Source organism: Juglans microcarpa x Juglans regia, chromosome 2D (assembly GCF_004785595.1).
Source record: "Juglans microcarpa x Juglans regia isolate MS1-56 chromosome 2D, Jm3101_v1.0, whole genome shotgun sequence".
Lineage (NCBI taxonomy): Eukaryota > Viridiplantae > Streptophyta > Magnoliopsida > Fagales > Juglandaceae > Juglans > Juglans microcarpa x Juglans regia.
The window spans coordinates 1,120,813-1,145,685 of NC_054596.1; the positions used below are offsets into that span (position 1 = coordinate 1,120,813).

Here is a 24,873-nt window from a genome sequence, read left to right on the forward strand (position 1 = left end):
ATTTTTTTTAGAAGGTTTTTGTAGCATGTTTTTGACGGAGGTGATAAATAGCAAGAAAAAAACTTGAAACAAATAGGACAGATATTAGGAAAAAACAGATCCAGATCCAAACAAAAGGAAGGAGAAAAAAAAAAAAAAAAAAAGAGAAAGAAAGAAAAACAGAGGTGGGCTGACAGATTTAAAATTGAACAAAAAGGGCAGTTAATACAAATTCAAAATTAGAGAGAGACAGAGAGAGAAGAGAGAGGTTCCTCTTGCGCATTTCCTCTCGTCCCTTTTCGTCTTCCAATTGTTGAATTTCAAACCCTAAATCCTTCGTACCAGAGAGGAACGCAGGGCAAGAAATATCTATTCCGTCAGATCTCTCCGATTTATTTCCCTTATTTTCGGTCTTCACTCCGATCGATCCTCATCCACCTCTTTCTCTCACGTTTTTGGGGCTTTTATTTTTCTCAAGAGGTACCCATCTATCCATCTTTCTATCTGTCTATTAATCTCTTGGGATCAGATCTTTGATCTTGGAAATCTCGGATCGATGGAGGCGATCGAGGAGTTGTCTCAGCTGTCGGAGTCGATGCGGCAAGCCGGGGCTCTTCTTGCCGACGAAGACGTTGACGAAAACCCCGGCTCTTCCTCCGGTTCTTCTAGAAGGGCCTCTACTTTCCTCAATGTTGTAGCTCTTGGAAATGTCGTAAGTCTACCCCTTATCTCTCTACTTGTAGTTCTCGTTTTCACACGTGTGTGAGTGGGTGACGATATACTGGATTTATGTGTTTACAGAGAGGGAGATCGCCTCGATTTCTCTATGCACAAGCTTTTAGATTTTCAGTTCTTTTATACGAAGGGAGATGTTTCCTTCTGGATTGGAAGTGGCCCTCTATACTTGTCTCAATGGCACTGCGGTCTGCATGCTGCCTTAATTCATGTAGATGATTTACTAAGAAAAGTTATGGTTTTATTACTTGAAAGGTGTTATTGGGGCTTGCGGAAAGTAAGGATAGAGGATTGACCTGTTTCATTGATTACTTGCGTTTAACTGGTTTAATATCATTAAAATGCACCCGTGTGTCGATATTAACTTGAAACGAGGGAGTTCTGAACGTGTAAGTGTAAGCTTATTTTATACTTTTTGACTGGAGGATTAATGCTGATGGCCACTAGAATTTTTCCTGAAATTCTCTGTGAGATGTATATGATTATTCAATTTCAAGCGTCAAGTGAAGTTTTGAAATATAGTGTTTAATTTATTCTTACAACTTATAAGAAACCATTTGAAAATCAACTCAGACGCGAGGTGTTAGTAACGATCTCTTTTTCTGTGCAATACTGCTTTCATTGTCGGGAGATCCTGATTTAATTTTTTTTTTTGGTGTGCCTCAAATTGAATAGGGTGCTGGTAAATCTGCAGTCTTGAACAGTTTAATTGGGCATCCTGTTTTGGTAAGTTTGGAGTTTAATATGTTGTTTTTCTTTAAAAAAATCTTATATAGCATAGAAATTAGTAAGATCTACCTTTTTTATTAAGATATCTTCTCTTCTTCGTCCAGCCGACTGGTGAAAACGGTGCCACTCGAGCTCCCATAAGCATCGATTTGCAGAGGGATGGTTCTTTGAGCAGCAAATCGATTATTTTGCAGATTGACAATAAATCTCAACAAGTTTCTGCAAGTCAGTAACTACAATCAGTAGTCATAATTACTTCATGTTTACAACTGATTTTACTTAATATGTCAAACATCAGAAGCTTCTTTTGAGGATTTCAAAAGCACCACTGACCTTGCCCTGCAGTTCTAGAATGACCAATGAAATCTGCCTAGCAAGTGACTTTGTGATGCCTGCATCAATTACAATCCCTATGTTACGGGGTGTTTAGTGATAATATAACAAATGCTAGGGTGTTTTCTTTAGAACAAATCTGGAATTTTTTTGTTCATTCCTTACTGTCTTGGGTTTCAGTTTTAGGGAACAATGGTCTTTCCGTTCATGATTTTCTGATGTCACTTTCCGGTTTTAATAATGTATTTAGGTGTTTTCTTTTGTATACTTCCTGTGTACATGGACTTCGCCTATACATTCGTTTCAATAAAATCTTTTATTACTTGTAAAAAAAATATAACAAATGCTAGGGTGTTTGAAATTCTCTTTATCTGTTGATGTGCTTTGTTTGATTAATGTGGCGCTTGTGCAGGTGCTTTACGACATTCTCTACAGGATAGACTGAGTAAGGGTTCCTCAGGCAAGAGTCGAGATGAAATATATTTGAAGCTTCGCACAAGTACAGGTTCGTTTATAATCAATAGTCTTTCATCTCTCTTAACTTATGTGATTAAAGATTGTACTAAAAAATGTTTGTCTCTTGGAAAATGAAAAGTTCCTAAAATTATGGTACGGGTATTGAGAGAGGCTCTGGAATACATATAAAGTTTGTGGAGGCATCAATTAACATTTGGATGTGAAGAGATAGTGTATGGATATGTAACGGCTAAAAGTAATAGAGTATCTTGTGGTGCAAAGAAACTTTGAATAATTTGATTACTCCTACTACTGCTACTACTACTACTATTATTATTATTATATCCTTTTGTTCTCTTTTCCCATTATAGATGCATAAAATTTAAGTAGATGGGTCATTGACAAGCCATTTCACATTACAGTAATGCCAAATATCTGTTTGGGATCAGTCTTAGATTGTTACATGTGTAGAATGCATATCTTGAAATTTGGTTGCATTAATGAATATTGTCCGTATATTGTAACAATGAATGTTTCTTCACGAGATTTCTATTTTTGTGTGCATCTGTTTAATGTTCTTATGATCTGCATTAAAAGTTTTTTAAAGTTCACTCCATGTTACTTTTTAAAAAAAAAAGTTCACTCCATGTTACTTTTTAAAAAAAAAAGTTCACTCCATGTTACTTTTAAAAAAAAAAAGTTCACTCCATGTTATGCTGACATCTGTGTTGGGGTTGGTGCATGTTTCATTTGATTTTCTTCTGTCATGCATGTATTCTTTGATTTATTGGTTCCTTTGATTTTAAATTTCTCTCTAACGTGATTTTTCCTCAGCACCTCCTTTGAAGTTGATTGATTTACCTGGGCTGGATCAACGGATCATGGATGACTCACTGGTAAGTGGTGTAAAGTACGTCTAGACCTTTTGTTTATCAAGGACATAGGTGGCCTAGCCCAAGAGTTCATCATTCTTGCAATAGACTCTTTTCCATGGTTTCAGTTCATTTATATTTTTACTTTTTACAAATAGGTTCTCAATGAATTTTCTTATGATAGTTTTGGTGCATTTGAATTATTATTGGAAACAAAACAATTTCGATTGATAATGTTCTTAATGATCCTTGTATAGGTTAGTGAATACGCAGAGCACAACGATGCCATTCTACTAGTTATAGTACCTGCCGCACAGGCACCTGAAGTTGGTTCATGTCGAGCCATCCGAATCGCCAAGGAATATGATGGAGATGGTAACTTGCTCTTTCGTTTGTGACCTTTTTATTAGGGGGAGGTTGAATTTGATTCTGTTCCTATATATGAATGCATATGAGATATTGCTTTTTTTAGACGTTCATATGCTATTATCTCCTTGGTTTCTAATGCGATCTTCTCTTCTCCTTCCGCTTTTTCTTTAATAGTAGTAATTTAAATGTTGATTATAGGTACCAGAACCATTGGTGTAATTAGTAAAATAGATCAAGCTGCATCGGATCAGAAATCACTTGCTGCAGTTCAGGCTCTCCTGTTAAATCAGGGGCCATCAAGGGCATCCGATATCCCATGGGTTGCTTTAATAGGCCAATCAGTCTCAATAGCATCTGCACAATCTGGATCGATTGGCTCAGAGAATTCTTTAGAAACTGCATGGAGAGCAGAGAGTGAAAGTCTTAAATCCATACTAACTGGAGCCCCACAAACTAAACTTGGGAGAATAGCTTTGGTTGATGCTCTGGCGCAGCAGATTAGGAATCGCATGAAAGTTCGGCTTCCAAACCTCCTCTCTGGGTGTGTGTTCTGCTGATGCTATACGGCATTCTATTTTGATCTTTTCATGTTTTTATGCATCTTTTAGATATATTTTTTAACTTGCAAGTTTAGTTCCTATAGTGCCTAATATTTTTTATGCCTCTTTCTAGTGTAGTTTTTTATACACTTATAAAAAAAGTATTTCGAGTCATATTAATGGGATTTTTTTCATAAGTAATTGAACTTTATCGAAAGGCACAATCCAGTTCAGCATACAAAAAATACAATATAGAGGAAACAAAGTCACGTCCAAATGTTTCAAAAAGTCTCCCAGATTTTGAGCTGTCTACTTTGATTAGAGTTGACACTATCAAGTACTGCTGACGTGCAGATTGCATTGACCAATAAATCCAGCTTTCTAGGTTGTATAGATCCAGTTTATTAAGTATTTTGCATGTCTAAATTTGATACCATGCACATAATAAACCACATACCTTTCTTGAAACTACTGCTTTTGAATGGATTCATATACATATCTTTTCCTATCAATCATGATGAAATTGGGTTCCTATCAATGCCTGTTCTTTTTATATCTGCAGGTTACAAGGGAAGTCACAAATAGTTCAGGATGAGCTGGTGAGGCTTGGTGAGCAATTGGTTCAAAGTTCCGAGGGCACCCGAGCTCTAGCCCTGGAACTTTGCCGTGAATTTGAGGATAAGTTCCTCCAGCATGTTACATCTGGGGAGGTTTGTTTTTTGTAATATATACATTTAGTTTCAAAATATAGCCTTAAGTATTTAATCTTACCTATAAAAAATATATCCTTAAGCACAGGGTTCTGCCAATTACTGAGATTTTATTGCAAATATTTTCCTAATTGCTTAAATTTGTGTTTCATTGACCAACATGGATATTAATAGTGTTTGATTGTCTTCACTTCCTCTTCTGCTTTTCCTTCATTTTTCATTTGTGAAGCTTTGTGTATGATTTGGTATTTCACTTTTGAGTACTTGTATTTATTGGAAGTTATTTTTCTATCAAAATATCGTCTGGTGCCATTTCCACATTTCTTCACAGTGAGTGACAATTGCTTGAGGCAGCAACAGTTGCCTCATCCTTTAGAGTAATTTATTGCCATCATTTTCCTGGTTCATGACCCTCATCTATTGTTCTACTATTTTTTTGTAGGGTTCTGGTTGGAAAATTGTTGCCAGTTTTGAGGGGAGCTTTCCAAATAGAATGAAGCAACTTCCTTTAGACAGACATTTTGATATCAACAATGTCAAGAGGGTATGTTTTATCCTTCCCCTTTTTCCCAAATTGCCTTGTTGCAGCTTACCTTTTATTGCTTTCTGGACATTTTTGGGGGCTTCTTATGACCTTTTCATTTCAAATTGTTGTACTAGATTGTGTTGGAAGCAGATGGTTATCAGCCATATCTCATATCCCCTGAAAAGGGTTTAAGATCCTTAATTAAAGGTGTCTTGGAGCTTGCTAAAGAACCATCACGGCTTTGTGTTGATGAGGTAAATCTAGGCATTTAGCATTGTTTATTATCTAGATTCTAACTTATGATTTTTAGTGGGCTTTCCGAATTCTCTTTTTCTACTGTATATTTACTCTTGAAGGCTTGAGTTGGGCTGCTGATAGATGATATCATTTCTGGAGCTTCTCAGTCTTCCTTTTCATACTTAATGATGATTAAACCTTGGGTTCAACTAGTATTTTTATTTGTTTGTTTTGGAATTGCTTGTCTACAGTTAGTTAATGTCGTCAGTATAGCATATATATATATATTTTTGATAATTAATAAGAATTTTATTATCACGAATAGGCATAGCCCAAGTACACAGTAAGTATACAAAGGAAATACCTACTACACTCTAGAAAACACGAAAACTAAAACAGAAACAAACAAATAGTATATATTTTTTCAACAAGTTAAACTTTATTAATCATCAGAAAGGGTGATATCATGTACACCTAGCCCTAGCAAGGCATTATAATATTTACTGGGATCAATCTGTGCAAATGCTCTAATCAATTCCTTATACATTGATTTCTGACTGATAAATTAGGTACACCGCGTTCTGGTTGATATAGTTTCTGCTGCAGCAAATGCCACACCAGGTCTTGGAAGATACCCTCCATTCAAGAGAGAGGTATGGTGCTTTGTCAAAATATTCATTTTTGTTGTTTTTCTTATAAATTTTACTATGTTTAATATTATGACTACAAGTCTGCGTGGTTTAAAATTTACTTCCTTGTTATTCTTTTAAATTTGTGATTTTTTTTTTTTTTTATAACTAAGAAGGTATTTTAAATTTGCGAATTTAAACTATGTTAATGTTATACAAGGTCGTGGCCATTGCAAGTGCTGCCTTAGATGGTTTTAAGAATGAGGCAAAGAAAATGGTTGTTGCACTAGTTGATATGGAGCGAGCTTTTGTGCCCCCCCAACATTTCATCCGTTTGGTGCAAAGGAGGTATTCTTAACATGTTTTTGGCCTGAAAATAACATTTGGTTTCATACCAAAGCATGTTATGTAGCATCTGGTTTGAGATTATTACACAGTTGACATTTGCTAAATGTATGTGATTCCTGCAAAATTGTTGAGTTTAACTGTAAACATTTGTAACAGAATGGCATGCCTTGCTTAATTTCTTCAGGAAGATGCTTTAACTTCGATGTCATTGCTACATAGATTGATGAAGTTTCTTTTATCCCCCTCCCCCCCTCCTGTGGGACAAAAGTGTCTTGTTCCCGAGTGTGTTGTGTCATTGTTAGTGGTTTGAAATTGTATGTTTTCTTTTGCAATATTTATCTGGAGCTTATTAGGATGATCTGTTAATTTTTTTCTCAGGCTTTTACCTTTTTTTTTAATAAAATCTTCAATTACGTGTTAAAAAAATCTTAGGATGGAGAGACAGCGCCGAGAGGAGGAGCTGAAAACTCGATCTTCAAAAAAGGGTCAAGAGGCAGAGCAGGCAACACTAAACAGAGTAGGATATTTCCTCTGATGTTTGTTGTAGAACAATTACATTGAGTTGATTTTGTTTGTTTTCCTGAACTGTATATCTTGTTAATGAAGTCATTTCGGTCTTCCTATGCCTTGCTCATTATGCGTATCTTGTTTCCTTGTCAGGCAACTAGTCCTCAAACAGGTGGTCAGCAAACTGGTGGAAGCTTAAAATCAATGAAGGAAAAACCAGGGCAGACAGAGAAAGAAGTTCAGGAGAATTCAGGTTTAAAGACTGCAGGTCCCGAAGGAGAAATAACAGCAGGTTTGTCTGCAAAATGCATGCTCATTTGTGACAATAGGTTCTATTATATAAGAATCTAGATACCTGTATTTCAAAATCAAGATTCAGACATTTAATTAATGTAGATTTCCTATTCCTCATTTCTCTATTTATGGAAAACGCTACAATTAAAAATAAAATGGGGACAACATTTTGGTTATGAAATTGAAGCTGGTTTTATTGCGCTATATATCACATTGTTACAGTGTTTCAGATTATGAAGATACTTTGCAATTAGATAAATTACTTCTTCTTGGTGAATGATGCATATTTGCTGACTTACCTGTCCTAGATCATTTTTATGGGGAATTTTCTTTTCTATTGATGAAAGTGCATTTTGTGCCAAAATAGAATTCATGATGCAATTAGCGAAGCTGTTTCCTGGGGTCATATCGGTTTTTGGGGCAACTATGCATGCCGATGTCTTGAGAGCACTTAAAAGACTCACACGAGCTGTAGCCCAGCTTTCTTTGGGGAGTTACATTATACTAACTGTGCATTTTATTTTACTGCAGGTTTTATATTAAAGAAAAGTGCAAAAACTAATGGCTGGAGCCGTCGGTGGTTTGTTTTGAACGAGAAGACCGGAAAGGTTTGTAACATTAGTTCAAAGCCTGCCAAATTCAAGCTTCAATTTATAAGTTGGGGTTCTCTTACATCGAGGCACCATAGCCCTTGTAATATAAGATGTGTACTTGTTGCTAATGCAACTACTTTCATCTACTATCATCATCACAATTGTGATCTTGGGATTTATTTGACCTCTCCTTTATTCCACAGCTTGGTTACACCAAAAAGCAGGAGGAAAGACATTTTCGAGGAGTCATCACTTTGGAGGTAATTACAAATGTTCATACTTTTCTACGTTTAGATCTGAATTTTGTAACTGTGTTGTTCCCCAAGTTTTTATGAAGCCTTTTACTGTTTAAGATTCTATCATTGTCACTAATGCTGGACAGAATGTATCGAGGGTTCTCAGGTAATAAACTGTGCATTCAAAATGAAAATTTCATTAATTCTGGCGGGTGTATCAGAATATGGGCTAGTGGGGGGAATTTTCATTTGTATTATTAACGTTATTTTTACCCATAAAAAAAAAGTTATTGTGGAGAATTTTTGCCTGATCTCTTGTAATTAGGCGTTCTCTCTTGAATACTCCCTGTGTACTTGAGCTATGCCTAATTACTTTGTTTAATAAACTTCTTTTTACCTATCAAAAACTTTTTCCAATCTCTTATCTGAATATTCATTCTAATCTTATGGTATGGGATTGCTTACCTTTTGAAAAGAAAAGATCTGATGGTATGGGATTATGGGTTTGGGTTTTTGCAATCCCGTTATGAAATACAGTTTACATTTGTTTTCCCTTGGCCAAAAAACAACACATAAGTTGGATGCAGTGAACACATATATGTTCACTTTAACGCTTAGCCTTTATTTAGCTTGCTCTGCAATGTTATGTCTAAAGTGTTACTTATTTACTTAGAAAAAAATGTTAATATGAGGAACCAAATCAAAGGGAAAAAATGTTCTTTTAGCTAATCAATTTATTTATTATATCTGAATGGTCTACTTGGCTTTGCCTATTTTAATAAAAATTCTATTTACTAATAAAAAAAAATTATTTCTAAATGGCCTAAACCAAATTGACCAGCTAGCTATGAAAAGAAAGAAGCTTGAGTAGTTGTAAAGCTATTTTTTTTTTTAATTATGTTAGGCTGTCAGATATCAATTCTACGCAAGCTATTTCTGTAAAACGGTGGAAAACTTTCAAACTCTTGGCCTCGTTTGTTTTCGCAGATGAATTGAGATTAAAGTTAAAAGTTGAATAAAATATTGTTATAATATATTTTTTTAATATTATTTTTGTTATGAAATTTGAAAAAGTTGAATTGTTTATTTATTTTGTGTGAGAATTTAAGAAAGTTGTAATGATTAGATTAGATTAGATTAGATGAGATGAGATTAGATGAATTTAATATTATTTTTGTTTTTACTATGTTTATTCAGAACCCTTAGTCTGATATTCATTTTTCCATTTTCAATCCTCAATAGCAATAGAGAAGAAACTGAAATCTCTTGTTGACTATCTTGATTAGATTTTAGACATTATAAAATCGTGGATCAAGGTTGGTCTCTTGAGACACTACTTTATTTGAATGTTAGTCATTTGTAGAAGATCAATTGCTTTTGGTAAACTGTATCACAGATGGTTTTTGTAGAATTGGACATATCTCATTAGCATGCTCATCTTTGTGTTTGGGTTTTAGCCTTTCTGTCTTGATACATCTACGGACAAACTATATTTACATGCACGCAGCTTATATGTGCCTGCCGATGCCCATTAAGGGCAGTCTATCCCTCAGATAACCATTTAGTGTACTTCATGCTAATAGTAATCATCACCCATCTTATATAATTCCTCTCAGGAATGTAATATGGAAGAGGTATCAGATGAGGAAGAACCTCCATCAAAGAGTTCAAAGGATAAGAAGGCTAATGGGCCAGATTCTGGAAAAGCACCCAGTCTTGTGTTCAAGATCACTAGCAAGGTTCCATATAAAACTGTTTTGAAAGGCATGTCCTTTTTCTTTCATCTTTAGTTTCTGAGATGTGGATACCCCCTCACCCCGATGTTTGTTGTTTTGAGTTACTAGCATATGCTGAACTCATTCTCCATTCATCTTGCAGCCCATAGTGCCGTTGTATTGAAGGCTGAGAGTATGGCTGATAAGATTGAATGGATGAATAAAATAAGAAATGTTATTCAACCTTCTAGGGGAGGACAAGTAAAGGGTGAAGGTGGTGGTATGCGACAAAGCCTTTCTGATGGTTCTCTTGTAAGTTACTGATTCATGGCTGATGTTACGCAATTTCTACTTTGTAATGACAAATAGCTGCTTGTATGACTTTTTCTTCTTGCAAATATTTTGGAATTATGCCATTTTCTGATTCAGTTTTTTTGGTATCTTCAATGTTGAATTTCCTCTAGTTTTCTCATTTGATTCAGTCTTCATAATTTTTTGGAAATTTCTTGAATTTCAATTTCCCACTGCAATTTAGATGGAAGAACCTGCTAACCTTTATTTTGCTAAAAGTTGTTGCACTAAATCTTAAAGTTTAATGCTCCTCCCCCCTTCAAGGATATGATGGCTCGAAAGCCTGCTGATCCTGAGGAAGAGCTTCGGTGGATGTCTCAAGAAGTACGAGGTTATGTGGAAGCAGTCTTGAACAGTTTGGCTGCAAATGTCCCCAAAGTAAGCTTAAATCATCACCTTTGCATTTTTCATCCTTAAAATCAGTAGGTGAATGATTGATACATTTGGGATTGACTGGTTGAGCAGGCAGTTGTTCTTTGCCAAGTAGAGAAAGCGAAGGAAGATATGCTAAATCAGTTGTATAGCAATGTCAGGTGGAATGCTTCTCTATTTTCTCTTCATTTGTTGTTTGCATTGCACAACTTCGATGTTTTTTTCTACGTATGTGCTTGTCCAAGCGGCCCTGACACGCTGCCTTCGTGTTCTTAGCTCCATCTGGTGAATGTAACCTTATACTTCCCTGCAATTTGTGTCTCTTTAACTGTACAGTCGTGAAAAAGTCACAGGAATGCAAAATTCCTAAATCTTCATAGAACAGAATAATTTTAATAATGTTTATATTTGGGGTAATTAAAAAATAATGTTTATATTTACTTGTATAAAAAATAATGTTTATATTTGTGAATGGGTAGTGCACAAAGCACAGCAAGGATTGAGGAGTTGCTCCAGGAGGACCAGAATGCCAAACGTAGGAGGGAGCGCTACCAGAAGCAGTCTTCTCTAATTTCAAAACTAACGCGCCAACTTAGCATTCATGACAACCGAGCTTCTGCTGCCTCCAGCTGGTCTAATGGTGGTGGGGCAGGTTTGTATTTAAAAACTGTTCCATTTCTCTCAACGTTCTGAATCCAAAAGATCTCAAGTCGATGATATTTTTCTTCTCAAAACACTTAAAGAAGTCTGTTTTTGATGAACAATGCCAGAAGCAAATATGTTTTAGGCTATATCATGAATTATAACTGGACTCAAAACTTTGTTAGTATCTCTCAAACATTTTCTAAATCATTGTTGTAATCAGAGCATTTTTTTTTCCAAGCATTAAGACTCGGAAGAATATAAATTTTACCATGGCTTCATTTCTTTCTTGTTTTGTGAATGTTTAAGGTGAGTGTGTTTAACCTTGATAGATGATTAGATTGGGTTCAGGTTTGAGTTCCCAGTCAACATAAATGTTTGCCACATGTTGGTGGTGGATCATGGGCCCTAGTAACCAAGGACTTACAGATCAATGTTAAGGAGGGATGTACGTATAATGTCATTATCATAGTGGACGAACCAAGCCCCTCAACAGTTGCATGGTCAACTACACACAATCAAAGAGTTACTGTAATATTAAGCCATGGAACTTTGATTTTTTCATTCACTTTTTTTTTGAAAAAGCAAGACCTGGATGTTGTTCAGAAGGCCATGGATTTATTGGGGTTGTTTTCTATTGTTTTTCAAATAATGATGCTATGCGAAGTCTCTTTTTACAGCGCTCTAATGTTGATCTTAAATATATAGTTTTCCTGAAGCTCTGACATTGTAATCTCTATAACCTGTGCAGAAAGCAGCCCTAGGACTAGTGGTCCATCTGGTGATGACTGGAGGTCTGCATTTGATGCGGCTGCTAATGGCTCTGTTGATTATAATTCCTTTGGCAATTCTTCTAGGTCTGGATCCAATGGTCACAGCCGACATCACAGTGACCCGGCACAAAATGGTGATGTGAACTCTGGTTCAAATTCCGGCAGCCGACGTACTCCTAATCGGTTGCCCCCTCCTCCACCGCAGTCTGGTTCTTCAAATTACAAATATTATTAAATGGAATTGTATTGTTCGACTGACTCATGTTTTCATTGCATTTTTGGTGGGTGAGACAGCCCAGCCCCACTTCATGATCCGAACATTTGCTCTTTTTAAATTCTATATTCCTGTTAGAATCAGTAGATGGGGAAGAGACGAGAGAGAGAGAGAGTTTGTGTACATAGAAGACTACAGGTCCTCAGTATCGAGTGCTCATGTCTTGGCCCAGTGTTAGATGACTTGGTCAGGCGTCACATAGATGGATTTCAGGGTTCACTTGAAATCCACTTTTATTATATTCTATTCAATATTCTTCTTTTCATAGAGTTTATGTTCCCATTTCTCTGCTCATTTTTGGATGCCATAGATGTACTTGTTTGTATTGATTTGGATTTCATGTGTACTACCCATATCTGATGGCCTTGTAACATGTGGAATATCTTTTCCAAGTAAAAGGGTATATATTTTACTGTCTATTTGCTTGTGTTTCTCACCCTTTTTCTCTAATTGCTGCTAGTGTAAACTGTCTATAGATTTTTATTTCACGATGCAATTCAAAGTTCGGTTCTCCAATAGATTGGGATTCGGTTTTTCCAAAAGCTATTGCATTTCCAATAAATCCGGTTTGTGAAGGAATATGGTGCCTTTATATTTTCCAATCATTGCCTTTGCATTTTTGTCTTCTGCCTATGTCCAAGATATTGCAGAGCAGGTTTTCCATTCCACATTAATCCAAAGATTTTAGCAAATAAAACAATTTCGCAAGCTGTTGAACATCCAACCCCACCATCATGGATAAGCATCTCCCAAAAAGCGAACTTGATCACTGTTAGTAAATTTATTTCTTAAAAAATACGGAATTAACCTATTAGCAGAACCCCAGCCTCTGGAGTCAGAGACTCGAAATCCCCCCCGCCCCCCCGGGGGCGCCTCCAAAAAAAAAAAAAAAAAAAAAAAAACTGATTTATTAGACAAAGTCAATGCGCCTGTCAAAAGGCAAAAGAGAGGAAAAGTAGTTTTTATTTTTATTTTTTAATCTGTGTTTTACTCTGACTAGTTTACTTGGAGACTCACAAAAAATTTTTCCAGCATCAGAAAAATTTCCTATAGTCTTGTCGATAGAAAATTTATATGATGGTCAATGGTGAGCCTAATCCCTTCAAGCGGATGTTCAACCTCCCAAGCCAAATAGAGTGAACAGTCATGTGAAAGATGTCGAATCTCTTTGGAGGTACATTCACTACAAAGTGCCTTTGAACCTGCTTCACCCTCCTTTGCAGTCTCGTGTACTGATTTTCAGAGATGCTCGTAAGTATGTCTTTGATATTGGCAATGTCCTCCACTTTCACCTGGATAGAAAATAACTCCCAGCTATATTTCCCCGAAATCAGCACCGGAACACACTCTGCATGGATTGCCTCCACAACTCTTGGGCTTGCTACTTCAAACCCGCTTGGGCATAGGCAGTACTTACTCTTCTGCAACATCGAGTTATAGTTCAGTGGCTTGGGAAGACGCTCATATACTAGAACATCTTCATCTTTTTCTTCCCAATGTTTCAACAGTATAGGTCTAATGTGGCCGTGTCGACCGCCTGCAAAGAAGGCTAGAATGGGTCTGCGAGATGGAGTGTGGCCGCCAAGAAGCCCCCTAACTTCCCCTGTTAGGAGATGGATTTCTGGATATGAAACGTCTCTAGAAGGAACAAATCCTTCAGAAGTATTTGCATTACACAATACTTTAACGGACATGTATAGGTAGGAGCGTATGAAGATGCATAAGGCCCCTATAAAATTAACAAAACGCATCTAGCAAAGTTATATAGAGCATTAATTTCCCTGTAATTTTGGTCGTTCTTATACCATGCTACTAGTTTTTTTTTACTATTACTTTATATTACTTTAAAATGTTTTTACCAAGGAGATAGGCAACTAAAATAAGACACGTTTTTAATCAAAGCCAAAATAAGGAACAAGGAGAGAAGGGGGGGGGGGGGGGGGGGGGGGGGGTGTGGGAGAGAGAGATTGCTTACCCAATCATGGCAAGAGAGCATGACATGATCGGCACCAAGGCTTCGATTCCAATAGGGATGTGTCTTGGAAATGACGTTGACATAGTCAGCGACAATAGTTCCAATGGGATCCATATCATGGGAATTGAGCACGAAAAGATACTTAACCATCTCCACCACACTAAATGGCATGAAATATACATGTGCTTTATTGGGGTCTTTGGTTCTATAAATATTCTCCATTTCCATAGCATGAATGAAGCTTCCCTCGGTGGAATATATACTCTTGCATGGACCATAATGAAACAATGGTTGCTCTCCTTCTTCATATACATATATTTTGAAAATCCTTTCCATCTCTGAATAATTCCTACATTTTTTTCTCTCTTTTAATGAACCAAGTACCATAACAAAAAAAAATTGGGTGCGGCTACTATGCCGCCCCATCTTGACTGGGTATACCACCCAGCGTAAATTTTTTTTTTCTTTTTTCTTTTCACAATTTTTTAACATATTTAAATACATTTAAAAAATAAAAAATATACCAATACATTTAAAATCACTTCTTTAATCACTAAGTAAAAAAAAAAATTTTGACCACGATCAAATGGAGGTGTCAAAAGAAGTGGGGAGGTGTCAAAAAGAGTGGGTATAGTAGTGTTTTTAAAAAAAAAATTCATTAGTGATGAATCGAATGGTACCTGTGAAAAGCATTTGCATTCCTATATACTAGACCTCGAGGAACATAGCCAGGGTCATCATTGGTTGATGTCAAATTGTGGGTTCGACCAGCCTCTTTAATGGCCGACCTGGCTCTACCCAAACTTGCTTCAATTTTCTCTAACGTACTGTATTGTCTCTTTACTTTGCTTTTCCCTGTAGTCACGTTGATTTTATCTGATTCTTTCTTCCTTTCTATTCTCTCTTTGCTTTTCTCCCTTGTAACCCAACAACCAAGACTCAAAATTAAATAGAAAACCGAGTATATCAACATAGAAACTAAGCGAATATATGTGTTTCTTAAACAAGACTTACGGTTTGAGGGAGGGAGGAGGAAGAACTATACGGAGAATCTGGAGTTTTGAAAAATTCAGAAGACCTCTCATCACCAAGTGTGCACTGTATCACTGAGATCATAACAACCAAGGCTAGCACAAAAAATAAAACCAAAAATATTAAAGAAGAGTACGGTCGGTAGAATGAACAGAAAGTCCGCTTGTCGGAAGATGGCATTTCTCTGTATATACTGTATCCAGATGGCATTTCTCTGTATATACTGTATCCTTTATTCTGTGAATGACACAGAAGGATCGTCTGCTAGGGATTCATTTCTTCAAGGAGAGGATCATTCCTTATTTGCTCATCGTAACTTGCATGGTTATATGCATTGAATGCAAGCCACGAAGATATTTTATATGCTGCTTTGCTCTTTTTTTTTTTCATGCAAAGCTTCGTCGAGAGTAAGGTTTGTGAATCCCCAGTATGGCAAATAAGATTAAAAAAAGAAAATCCCGAGTATGGATCTTCTTCCAATAATAACCATTAACCAGTGTTTCCTATTTGGTATTATCGTCAGCTTTAGTTTGTATTTTGACTCTTTATTACCTTAAACGTTTTGCAAAACTTTTGACTGACTAAAGCTCGTTTGGGAAGTGAAATATGATGAAAATTTTATAAATAGTAGTAACATAGTTTGTGAATAGTAGCGAGATAGTTTGAATTGAATATTTGTTGGATTTAGGAAGAGAAGAGAAAAAATTAGATATAAAATATTATAAAATTAAAATATTGATAGAATATAGTATTATAATATTAGTTTTGTTTGAGAATTTGAAAAAGTTGAATTGTTTGGTATTTTTTGTTTGAAAGTTTGGAAAATTTGTAATGATTAATTTGAAAAGTTATAATGATTAATTTGAAAATGCTTGTATTTGAATTATGTTTGAGAAATAAATGAGATGAGATGAAAATTTTAAAATGAAGTTGTAATACGATCCCTAGAGAGAGGCTGAATTCTTTTTTTTTTTTTTTTTAACCTATCCTTTTTTTATTGATCATATATATTAAAATGTTTAGTGGAGTAAAAATGTTTACGAGAATAATAATAATAATAATAATAATAATAATAATAATAATAATAATAATAGCACAATTAATATTGGACTATTTTTACTAAGACAGCAACAATCGAACTGTTGCAATTCGCATTTATTCAATTTATGGCCCTTTTTGTTCGATAGCAATTTATGGCTGTTAAATTAAAGCAATATGCATAGTATCCTAACATCTCTAAAAATTGGGGAAAAATAAGAATCAAATTTCGGAAAATATCGTGTCTTTAGTACAAAATGGTAAGAAATCTTATAAATGGCATTCGTTTCGGAAATTATTAGCATTAAATAATAGACTGTTTCCATTATATAACAAGAACAATCGAATTATATATAGCAATTGAAAAATTTTAGTCATAAACCTCACACCCTGTACACCCATTTAAAAACATGTCATTTTATTTTTTTACCCACGTAATGAAAATGATTTCAGACATGTTTGTAAGTAAAATAGGATAAAAAAGTAAAATGATATTTTTAAATGAATATGCAGAGTGTGAGGCTTATGCGTAGCACTACCCTGGGCAATTTACATGTTATTATCATATGTATGGCTGTAAATTGGACGTATGCATGCAAATCATCCCAAAATGTCTTAAAATTAGGGGGAAAAAAAAATCAGATTTTGGAAAAGATAGACACAAATGAAAAATAAGAATAGCAGTACTCTACGAATAATAGTCTTAATACATAACAATGAACAATATTATATTTGTGTCGATCTTTTCCAAAAGAAGATTAAAGTCTGTTCCGTTCCGTAATAGAGAATGGACACCATTCTGTACAGTATCTTCGAATAAAGCGACAAAACTTGCTGCAAAACCCCCCAACGAAGGAAATAACCAGTATGGGGAAGTTTTATGAAGCAAGCCACACTGAGGGGCAATAAATAATAATTCATTCATTGGGAGAAAGCTGGGTAACTCAAAGATGTGTTTTATATTGATAGTATGAAGATAATAGTGCTACAGCTCAATAGCAAGAACAGCCAGGGCGAGGTCATCCAACAAAATTTCCCGGACTCATTTGTTCTATGAACACTCAATGCCATATAAACACTTACCGCCAGATCTAGAAATAGTCTCACAAGAGCTAGAACTGAAAAAATTAAACATACAACAAATATCACAATACCCTTATTCTCCATTGAAAACTGATTCTCCTCGACCTTATCAACCTGAGATCTGCAAATGCCCATACACTAGATAAGCAGCCCACCATTAAAAACAATTAGATAAACCAATAGTATTTCTTAATTTACACTTCTAACCAATGAATAATGCCATATGTATATATATATATATATATATATATATAAATATATATATTACCCAAATTGGGGGCTTGCATGAGCAGTCCCCAATTTTTCACCTCCTTTTGCAACAACCCAAATTGTCCATCTCAAATTTGAGTTCAATCGCCCCTCTTTGGCTATGCCTAATTCTCTCATCAATAAGGTTCTTCTTTACAGATCAAAAAGATTCCAGACTCATGGGACATTTCAGCTCTGATCCAGTATCCTATCTGGGTCTTTACCTTCTAGCTATCTAGTTAGGTGGAATGGGAGGCTATCCCAACCCACACACAAGGAAAATCCTAACTTGTGCCAGAGTTGATAGAAACGAGAACACTAAACAAGCAGAAACTTTGCCCTGTTGCACTATATTTTCTTCCTTATCCGACAGAGTCAAAACCCAAAGAAACCCACCCAGAAACAGAAACGGATTCTAAGATCAGGACCTGTAGAATGTGTTTGCCTAGGTATTTTGAAAAAAAAAAGATAATAATTTGACTAGAAAACATATTCTACCTGAGAACAGCATTGTCCCTGAGTAAATTATCCAACTGCAATGAAACAAGGGACCTCCAAGAAATAAAATCACCAACATCTTTAGCCTGCAATTAAAACAAACCATTACAAAATTAATCACACAAATAATGATAACACCAAAATTGATCTTGATGTACATACAAACACCAAGGATAATGATACTCCTACAAGTTTTTTACAACTCACTTCAACTCAACTAATGTAATTGTGCCACTTCATTAAAAAATATTTTCAATTTTACATAATTACCCTTCATTTTAAATAGAGTTGTAAAATAGTTGTAGACTAGTTGTAGGTTTATCATTTTCCCAAACACAATAGTGGTAACATGAAACCAGATTCTAAAAGGTAAGAGTTTCACATACAATGACTTCCTGATTTTCAAGAAGATTCCGTATGTCCTCCCTGATCCTTTCTAAAATTACATCTTTCTCTCCTACATCTTCCTTGATATCTTTGAAAATATTGCCATATCTGGAAACCAATTCCTCCAAAAACTGCTCCAAAACTGATAAATTTAAATCCAGTGAATGCACTTTCTGCATCAATATCTTGAGAACCGTATCCCCCGGCATCCTGCCAACTTGTTGGTGACGCATCTCTTCTACTGGATCAGGCACATTCGTTTTTACAGTTTCATGTGCAGAAGTAATTTCAGTTTCTGTGATATCTTGATCAAGGTCAACACTCTCTGTGGGCTCTGGCTGGTAGGGTAGTTCCTTTTTGTCACCAGTTCCTTCCTCGGTCACATACAATTTTTTATCTTGAGCAGATATCAAATCTTCCAGCATTCTTTCAACAGCATCCACACCATAAACTTCAACAAAACTCAATGTACAATAGAATTCTGAACCATAATGGCTCAAAAGATTCAACTTCAGGTATCTTACCCATTTTGGCTCCTGAAGGACAAACCTCTGTGCATGCTTAACGTTTGAAGCAGTGAAATTCCCAAGTTTGACCCATTCATCTGTTGGATAAACCAAACTGCCAAGCAACTCAAAGTCCTTCAAATTAGAAGAGTGGTGCTCAAAATTAGCTATTTCAATTGTATCTACTAAGATTTCTTCTGAAAGCTCTATAATGGCAAATTTCTCATCCACAGAACAGGGATTCCGAAGATACTTGTCCTTATCTCTACCTAAGATATTAGAGGCACCCTTGGCTTCCTTGTTAAATGCCAAAATCTTTGCCCCCTTTGATGCTGAAGCATAATTGTACTCAGCACCACCAGGCTCAACTCTGTGTATTACGCTTCCACCCTGACCAGATCCAGATTTACTTACAGTACTAAAGGCTCTGCTTTTGAATTCATCAAGACCAAGTGGTACAGTGTGAGAGAGACGATCATTCTTTGGAGCATCATTTTCCGATTTCAGAGCAGAAAGGGAGTTCTCCACTGCAGGTTGCTCTCCAACAGTTGAGACATCATTTCTACTCACTTCAACTGAGACATAATTTGTGCTGTCATCATCAGCAACTGATTTACTACCATACCCTCTGGTTTCAGCAGCATTTGTACACAAAGCCTCCGTTGGTGGATGATTATCTGTAGTATCTGAGTCATTACATCCCACCTTGGCTTCATCCCAAGTTGATGTGCCAGCCAGAATTACAGCAGGTTCATCTAAGCCGAAAGAAATTAGAGAGATCAGCTAATAAGAAGTCATGAATATAGTACTTCCCAAAATTTAATGCATTGTTGAAAATAATACTAAAGATGGGTGCATCCTCAACAATTACAAATATTCACCCAGTTACAGGGAATCTTTGGGTATCAGTTCAAAGGAAACATCGAACACCGAAAGTGAAGTAGCTCTAACCTAAAGGAGCATCTCCCTTTTTTGGTGGATCGGGAAGAGGAAACTACACCCACGCTAAAAGTCCACTTTATTGCTACCTACTTTCTGTTACATGAAAATAACAGGAAGTAGTTAGCAAGAAAATATGCCCACCCTATAACTCTGCAAAAGTATGGCTGTAAACTAAGATAAGAGAAACGTGCGCTATGGAATGGTTTTGCATCTTTGACACAGTCAATAGCACTATATATGTGTGTAACTTCTTAAAAACTCATATACACAACCATTTAAAATTTCTATAACACAATACGCAACAAGAAATGATGCTTGCAACTGCATGACAGGATAATGAAAAGAAACATAGAAATTGGGAAAAAAAATGTTCTCCACAGCAACAGTTCAAGAATTGAAGAACGAGAAGAAAGAACTAGAATAAAACTTGGTCCTATCAAATATTATTGGAAGTCTCACTGCATCTGCACCAATTGAGCTATTAGTTGCTGTCAAAGAATCTTCTCCATTTACCCTCCTATTTTCATTGATTTGGTTTTCCAAATTCTGGACTGCTTTTTCCTTTTCATCTAGGCTATTGCCATAATCGCTGTTGTATTTGCCTCTTGTTATCAATTTCTTCAGTCTATTATGCTCTAAAGTTTATATCTAGCTGTTAATCTGCTTTAAAAAAATGATAATATGAAAGAAAAAAAAACACTGCTTGTAGTGTCAAATTTTCTTTTGAAAGGCAAACTTTAACTCAAAGATACAACTAAAAAATGATTGGTTCTTGGTATTCCCCAAGTACCAGCCATGAATTGATATTGAATCAGATTAAAAACGCAGCTTGCTTAGGTTCTCAACAGAGCCCTAGCTTATTAGTAATAGACTCAAAGAAGCAGCATATAGCAAATAGCATAACATGAATAAATAGATTCGAAGAAGTAGGTTAAAGGCTAAATTTTGGCAATCAGGTCGATGTTTCCAGTAAAAGTAATCAAGAGGAGGCTACTCAGTCCAAAATGATAGATCATGGGCATAGCCAAGGAGCTAGAAAGAAAGAAGTAAACTTTAGATTGCCAAATATGGTTGATACGCTTATGCTAAGCATAGGAACACCGTCCTAAGTTCTGACCAGAAAACAGGAAGAAACACTGAAAGGCCTCTACTATTACCTTAAGTATAAAGAAAATATAGTCTAAGAAGCTTACCTCTATAACCATGGCCGTGACTGATCCATAAGCTAAAAAGGAAGACAAGCCCCCACAAAACAAACACCAAAGAAAGAGAAACCTTGTACAATCTAGTTCTTCCACTTATAGCCTTCTCCAAAGCTCTTCTTTGAAGAATAGCTCTACGTGACCTCTGCATCGCTCATCAATCCGGTCCAATGCTGACAGTTGAACAATTAAAGAAAACAGGAGATCCCCTGCACCACATAATACAGAAACCTTCTTTTGTTTCAATATTTACACAAATTCTAACAAATAAAATGATACGACATAAATACGAACAGAATCAAAAGAAAAACATTTAAATGAGCTGTATTGGTTGTAAATGAAGCTACGATCCAGGTTTAATGGCTGTAATTCGTAAATTTTACCTTTGAATTAAACAAAATAGCATTTAGCTTGTAGATTCAACTAAATAACTTTATACGATTTTCAAATACACGCAAATATATCCATTTTAATGCTTAGGGCAGCATCGCTTCCACGTTTTGAAGCGACAATGGGCATTCTTCCATGGATACCATAATAAATAGCTCCCAAATCAGGACTCTATGTAACACAATAGACCCTCATATATATATATATATATATATAGATGCTTAGTAATTACAAAGGGAATTGTTCGATTAGTATTCCATCTTTGTAGTGAGGCAAAATACGCTTGGTTCAGAAGAAATACTATCTCACCCGAACCGACGGTGAAAACTGAAAGAGACAACACCTAACCAGTTTTCTCGACTAAATTCAAGCACAGGCCACAACCAATGAGATTGCATTCCTTTCAGACTCGATTGGTTGTAGAGAAAACCTAAATAAAAGTACAAAAATACGGCAGAACAAAATTCAAAATTTTCGAATACAGCACATCCACCCATATAAACACGTTAAAGAAAGAACACTCGATTGGTTCAGAACACGTACCCAATTACTTCCCTTAACCGAGTTGATCTTTTCATTATCCAAAGAAAGATAAAGCACCAAAAAAACAAACATACATGCAATATATAGGTAGATTAGAACAGGAACCCAGATATAGAGAAAGAGAAAGGAGATCTCGGTGGGCGATTCAGCTCGAGCACATATATCGAATTACTCTTAGATCTAATACAAACATAATCAAGAAAAAAATTGATTAAAAAGAAGTAAAATAGATGGGTACACAGTAACAGTGAGATTCAAATTCAAATCACCTCGGTTTTGTTTTTTTTCTTTTTGGCTTGGTTTGGCTCCAACCGAGGATTTTGAACAAAAAGAAACAGGAATATGAATATTTAAATTTGGAGAAGGATGGAGATCGGAGAAGGCAGAATCAGCGTCATGTACAAGGCTTAACGAAAGGCGATTCTATTTGTCTCCGCGTTGCCTTGCGGTTTGGGCATATGTAATCATCATTCCTCCTCCCACTCGCCGTTTTTTATACTCGTCAATTCCATTCTTCCTCTTCCTTGTCGCTTTCTCCAGTAACGGCTTCCTAGTTCTTTCCACCGAATGTCTGTTGTTACACTATTCTTTACTTTTACTACTAGTTAATCTCACTCTCTCTCCCTCTCTCCCTGCGATTTACCAAGGGAATTCCGAATCCCTCTGGTTTTTGGATTGGATTTTGTCATTTATGTCGACGTTATAAAAAAAAGTTTTCAAATAATTATAGAGGGAGGTCAATCGCTCTGATGCGCTGGAGCGTTGGGACTAATAAAGAAACGCCACGCTAGGGGCAATGCCGGCTGACGGCGAGTCCATTGGTGATTGGTCTCCCACTCTGCCTCGTCGATCCGCACATCCACCAATTCCCTCGACATACATCATGTCCCACTATTTCTTTATTGACTTATTTTCGTATCTTATAAGATAATACTTGAATGAAATTCAGTAACCTTCAGCACAATCTAGCTCCCCCCATGTTCACTTTTGCGTTCATTTTTTCTTTTTTAAGTGGATTTGTTTTTACACCTAAGCAAGCATGAACGATCCATGTCCCCATAGGTGGTAGAAGTATCACGATAGAGGTCGAGATCTCCCACAACACGCTTCTATCGAGTAGACAGAGAGACACGGAGGGCACACGAAATGTCACTGGATTTTTTTTTTTTTTTCACACTTGGAAGACGTGTCATACTATATATTGTTCATGTTAATACAATCTTTTGCTGCCAAGAACATCACTCCGAGTTTATTGTATATCGTAAAAAAGAGAGTATCTCATATGATTGGTGTGTGTGGGGATGTTGAAGTGAGTTGAGGTGAGTTGAGTTGTGATGATAAAATATTGTTAGAATATTATTTTTTAATATTATTATTATTTTAAAATTTGAAAAAGTTGAATTGTTTATTATATTTTATATTGAGATTTGAAAAAGTTGTAATGATGAGTTGAGATGAGTTGAGGTGAGTTTGGTAACCAAACGCACCCTTAAGTCCTTTTAGATTTTAAGTTGAGTCTGACATTTAAACGCTTAGCTTTCAAATCATTAAACTCATCCCAATTCGAAACATCTTTACACGTGAGACCCATAATATTTTTCAACTTAACACATTTTTACATACAAGACCCATAACCCTTTTCAACTTATCATAAATATATTTAAACTCATCTTAACATCCAAACGTATCAAAAACTCATTTTTGTTGGATTCTATAAAACTCACTCTACCATCTTAACTCATTATTATTTATAAATAACTTAAGTCATTTCCACTTAGTTCAAAATGATTTGGTGTAATTTATTTTCCTTCACTTACTTACCATAATTTGATGTACGTGAAAAAAAAATATAATTAGAAGACATAAATGTTTTTTGTCGTATCAAAGCGTGAAAAACACACCATTATTCTAAATTTATGATTTCTTCATTTTATTTTGGACTCAACTTTTAATTCGTAATTTTTTTTTATAAGTAACTTTTAATTAGTAAATTATGTTTAACAGCCTGTAAAATGCATTCATAATTTTGGATAGAGGCTATTTTCAGTTATTTTGGTTCCAGCTGTATTGTTTTATTAAAAATAAATAGACATAGCACATAGATCTTATAATATTTGATATTTGTTTGTGTAAAATTTTTATATAATATAAACCCAATTACGAGTATATAATATTATATATTTTTCCCTCAAAATCGGACAATTCAATATAAACAAAGAGACCGAGAGATTATCAAATCTAAACTTTTTAATCTTTTCAAATTTAATTTGAATATCTTAGAATTTGAAATCCTTTGCTTATAGCAATCAACATTTACTATGAAAGCAATGGTGTCGTGACTTTAGTTCCTAGCAAGTGGTGTCGTGACTCATGAGTGCTATCAGATGAAAATATTATTACAAATAATTTATTTAATAAACGATCGAATTATAATTATGAAAGCAATTAACATCTTACAAAATAATATTTAGAAAATTACATGAACATTAGATTTTTGTTTTTGGTAAGCGAATTGAACAATAGATTAAGAAATAAAGGTAATTAAATAAGAAAAATATTTTAGTCATGAAAATATTATATAAAAATAAACTTATAAATTAATATGACCTAATACAATCTTTTAGATTATAAAATTAATTTTATTCTAAAACTGATTATCATATCACATAAAATGATATTAATTTATAAATTTATTTTTATATACTCTTCGATTCTATGTGACCGGAGGCCGCACTGATAATTCGGGGACGTCACGATGATAATCCTAGCCACGTGTCTCTCTTTAATAGGATAAGGACCGTTGTACTTA

The 24,873-nt window shown here is 35.3% G+C and overlaps 2 protein-coding genes and 1 pseudogene across 5 annotated transcripts; 1 reads left to right on the forward strand and 2 right to left on the reverse strand.

The window, feature by feature from the left end:
• The first annotated feature begins 191 nt into the window (after positions 1-191).
• LOC121249652 (dynamin-2A-like) lies at positions 192-12,638 on the forward strand. The gene is made up of 23 exons (XM_041148381.1): positions 192-337; positions 457-691; positions 1,390-1,440; positions 1,548-1,668; positions 2,189-2,281; positions 3,067-3,128; positions 3,362-3,479; positions 3,672-4,014; positions 4,575-4,722; positions 5,165-5,266; positions 5,383-5,502; positions 6,055-6,138; positions 6,335-6,462; positions 6,895-6,979; positions 7,123-7,261; positions 7,795-7,871; positions 8,060-8,116; positions 9,709-9,856; positions 9,971-10,119; positions 10,423-10,536; positions 10,624-10,691; positions 11,010-11,182; positions 11,924-12,638. Exons 2-23 carry the CDS (start codon positions 536-538, stop codon positions 12,178-12,180), a joined length of 2,793 nt encoding a protein of 930 aa, XP_041004315.1. The 5' UTR covers positions 192-337; positions 457-535; the 3' UTR covers positions 12,181-12,638.
• Positions 12,639-13,199: 561 nt separating this feature from the next.
• On the reverse strand, positions 13,200-15,421 carry LOC121249653 (annotated as a pseudogene).
• Positions 15,422-17,204: 1,783 nt separating this feature from the next.
• On the reverse strand, positions 17,205-22,918 carry LOC121249655 (SUN domain-containing protein 4). Of its 4 annotated transcripts, none has more exons than XM_041148384.1 (6): positions 22,334-22,918; positions 22,065-22,244; positions 21,123-21,340; positions 18,481-19,742; positions 18,095-18,180; positions 17,205-17,468 (listed from the first exon to the last, which is right to left on the reverse strand). In XM_041148384.1, the coding sequence occupies exons 3-6, from the start codon at positions 21,280-21,282 to the stop codon at positions 17,222-17,224; spliced, it is 1,755 nt and encodes a 584-aa protein (XP_041004318.1). In that variant the 5' UTR covers positions 21,283-21,340; positions 22,065-22,244; positions 22,334-22,918; the 3' UTR covers positions 17,205-17,221. The 4 variants fall into 4 exon arrangements, with proteins under 4 accessions (XP_041004318.1, XP_041004317.1, XP_041004316.1 ...); XM_041148383.1 differs by adding an exon at positions 21,515-21,951 and having other exon boundaries at positions 22,065-22,918; XM_041148382.1 differs by lacking the exon at positions 22,065-22,244.
• Positions 22,919-24,873: the final 1,955 nt, after the last annotated feature.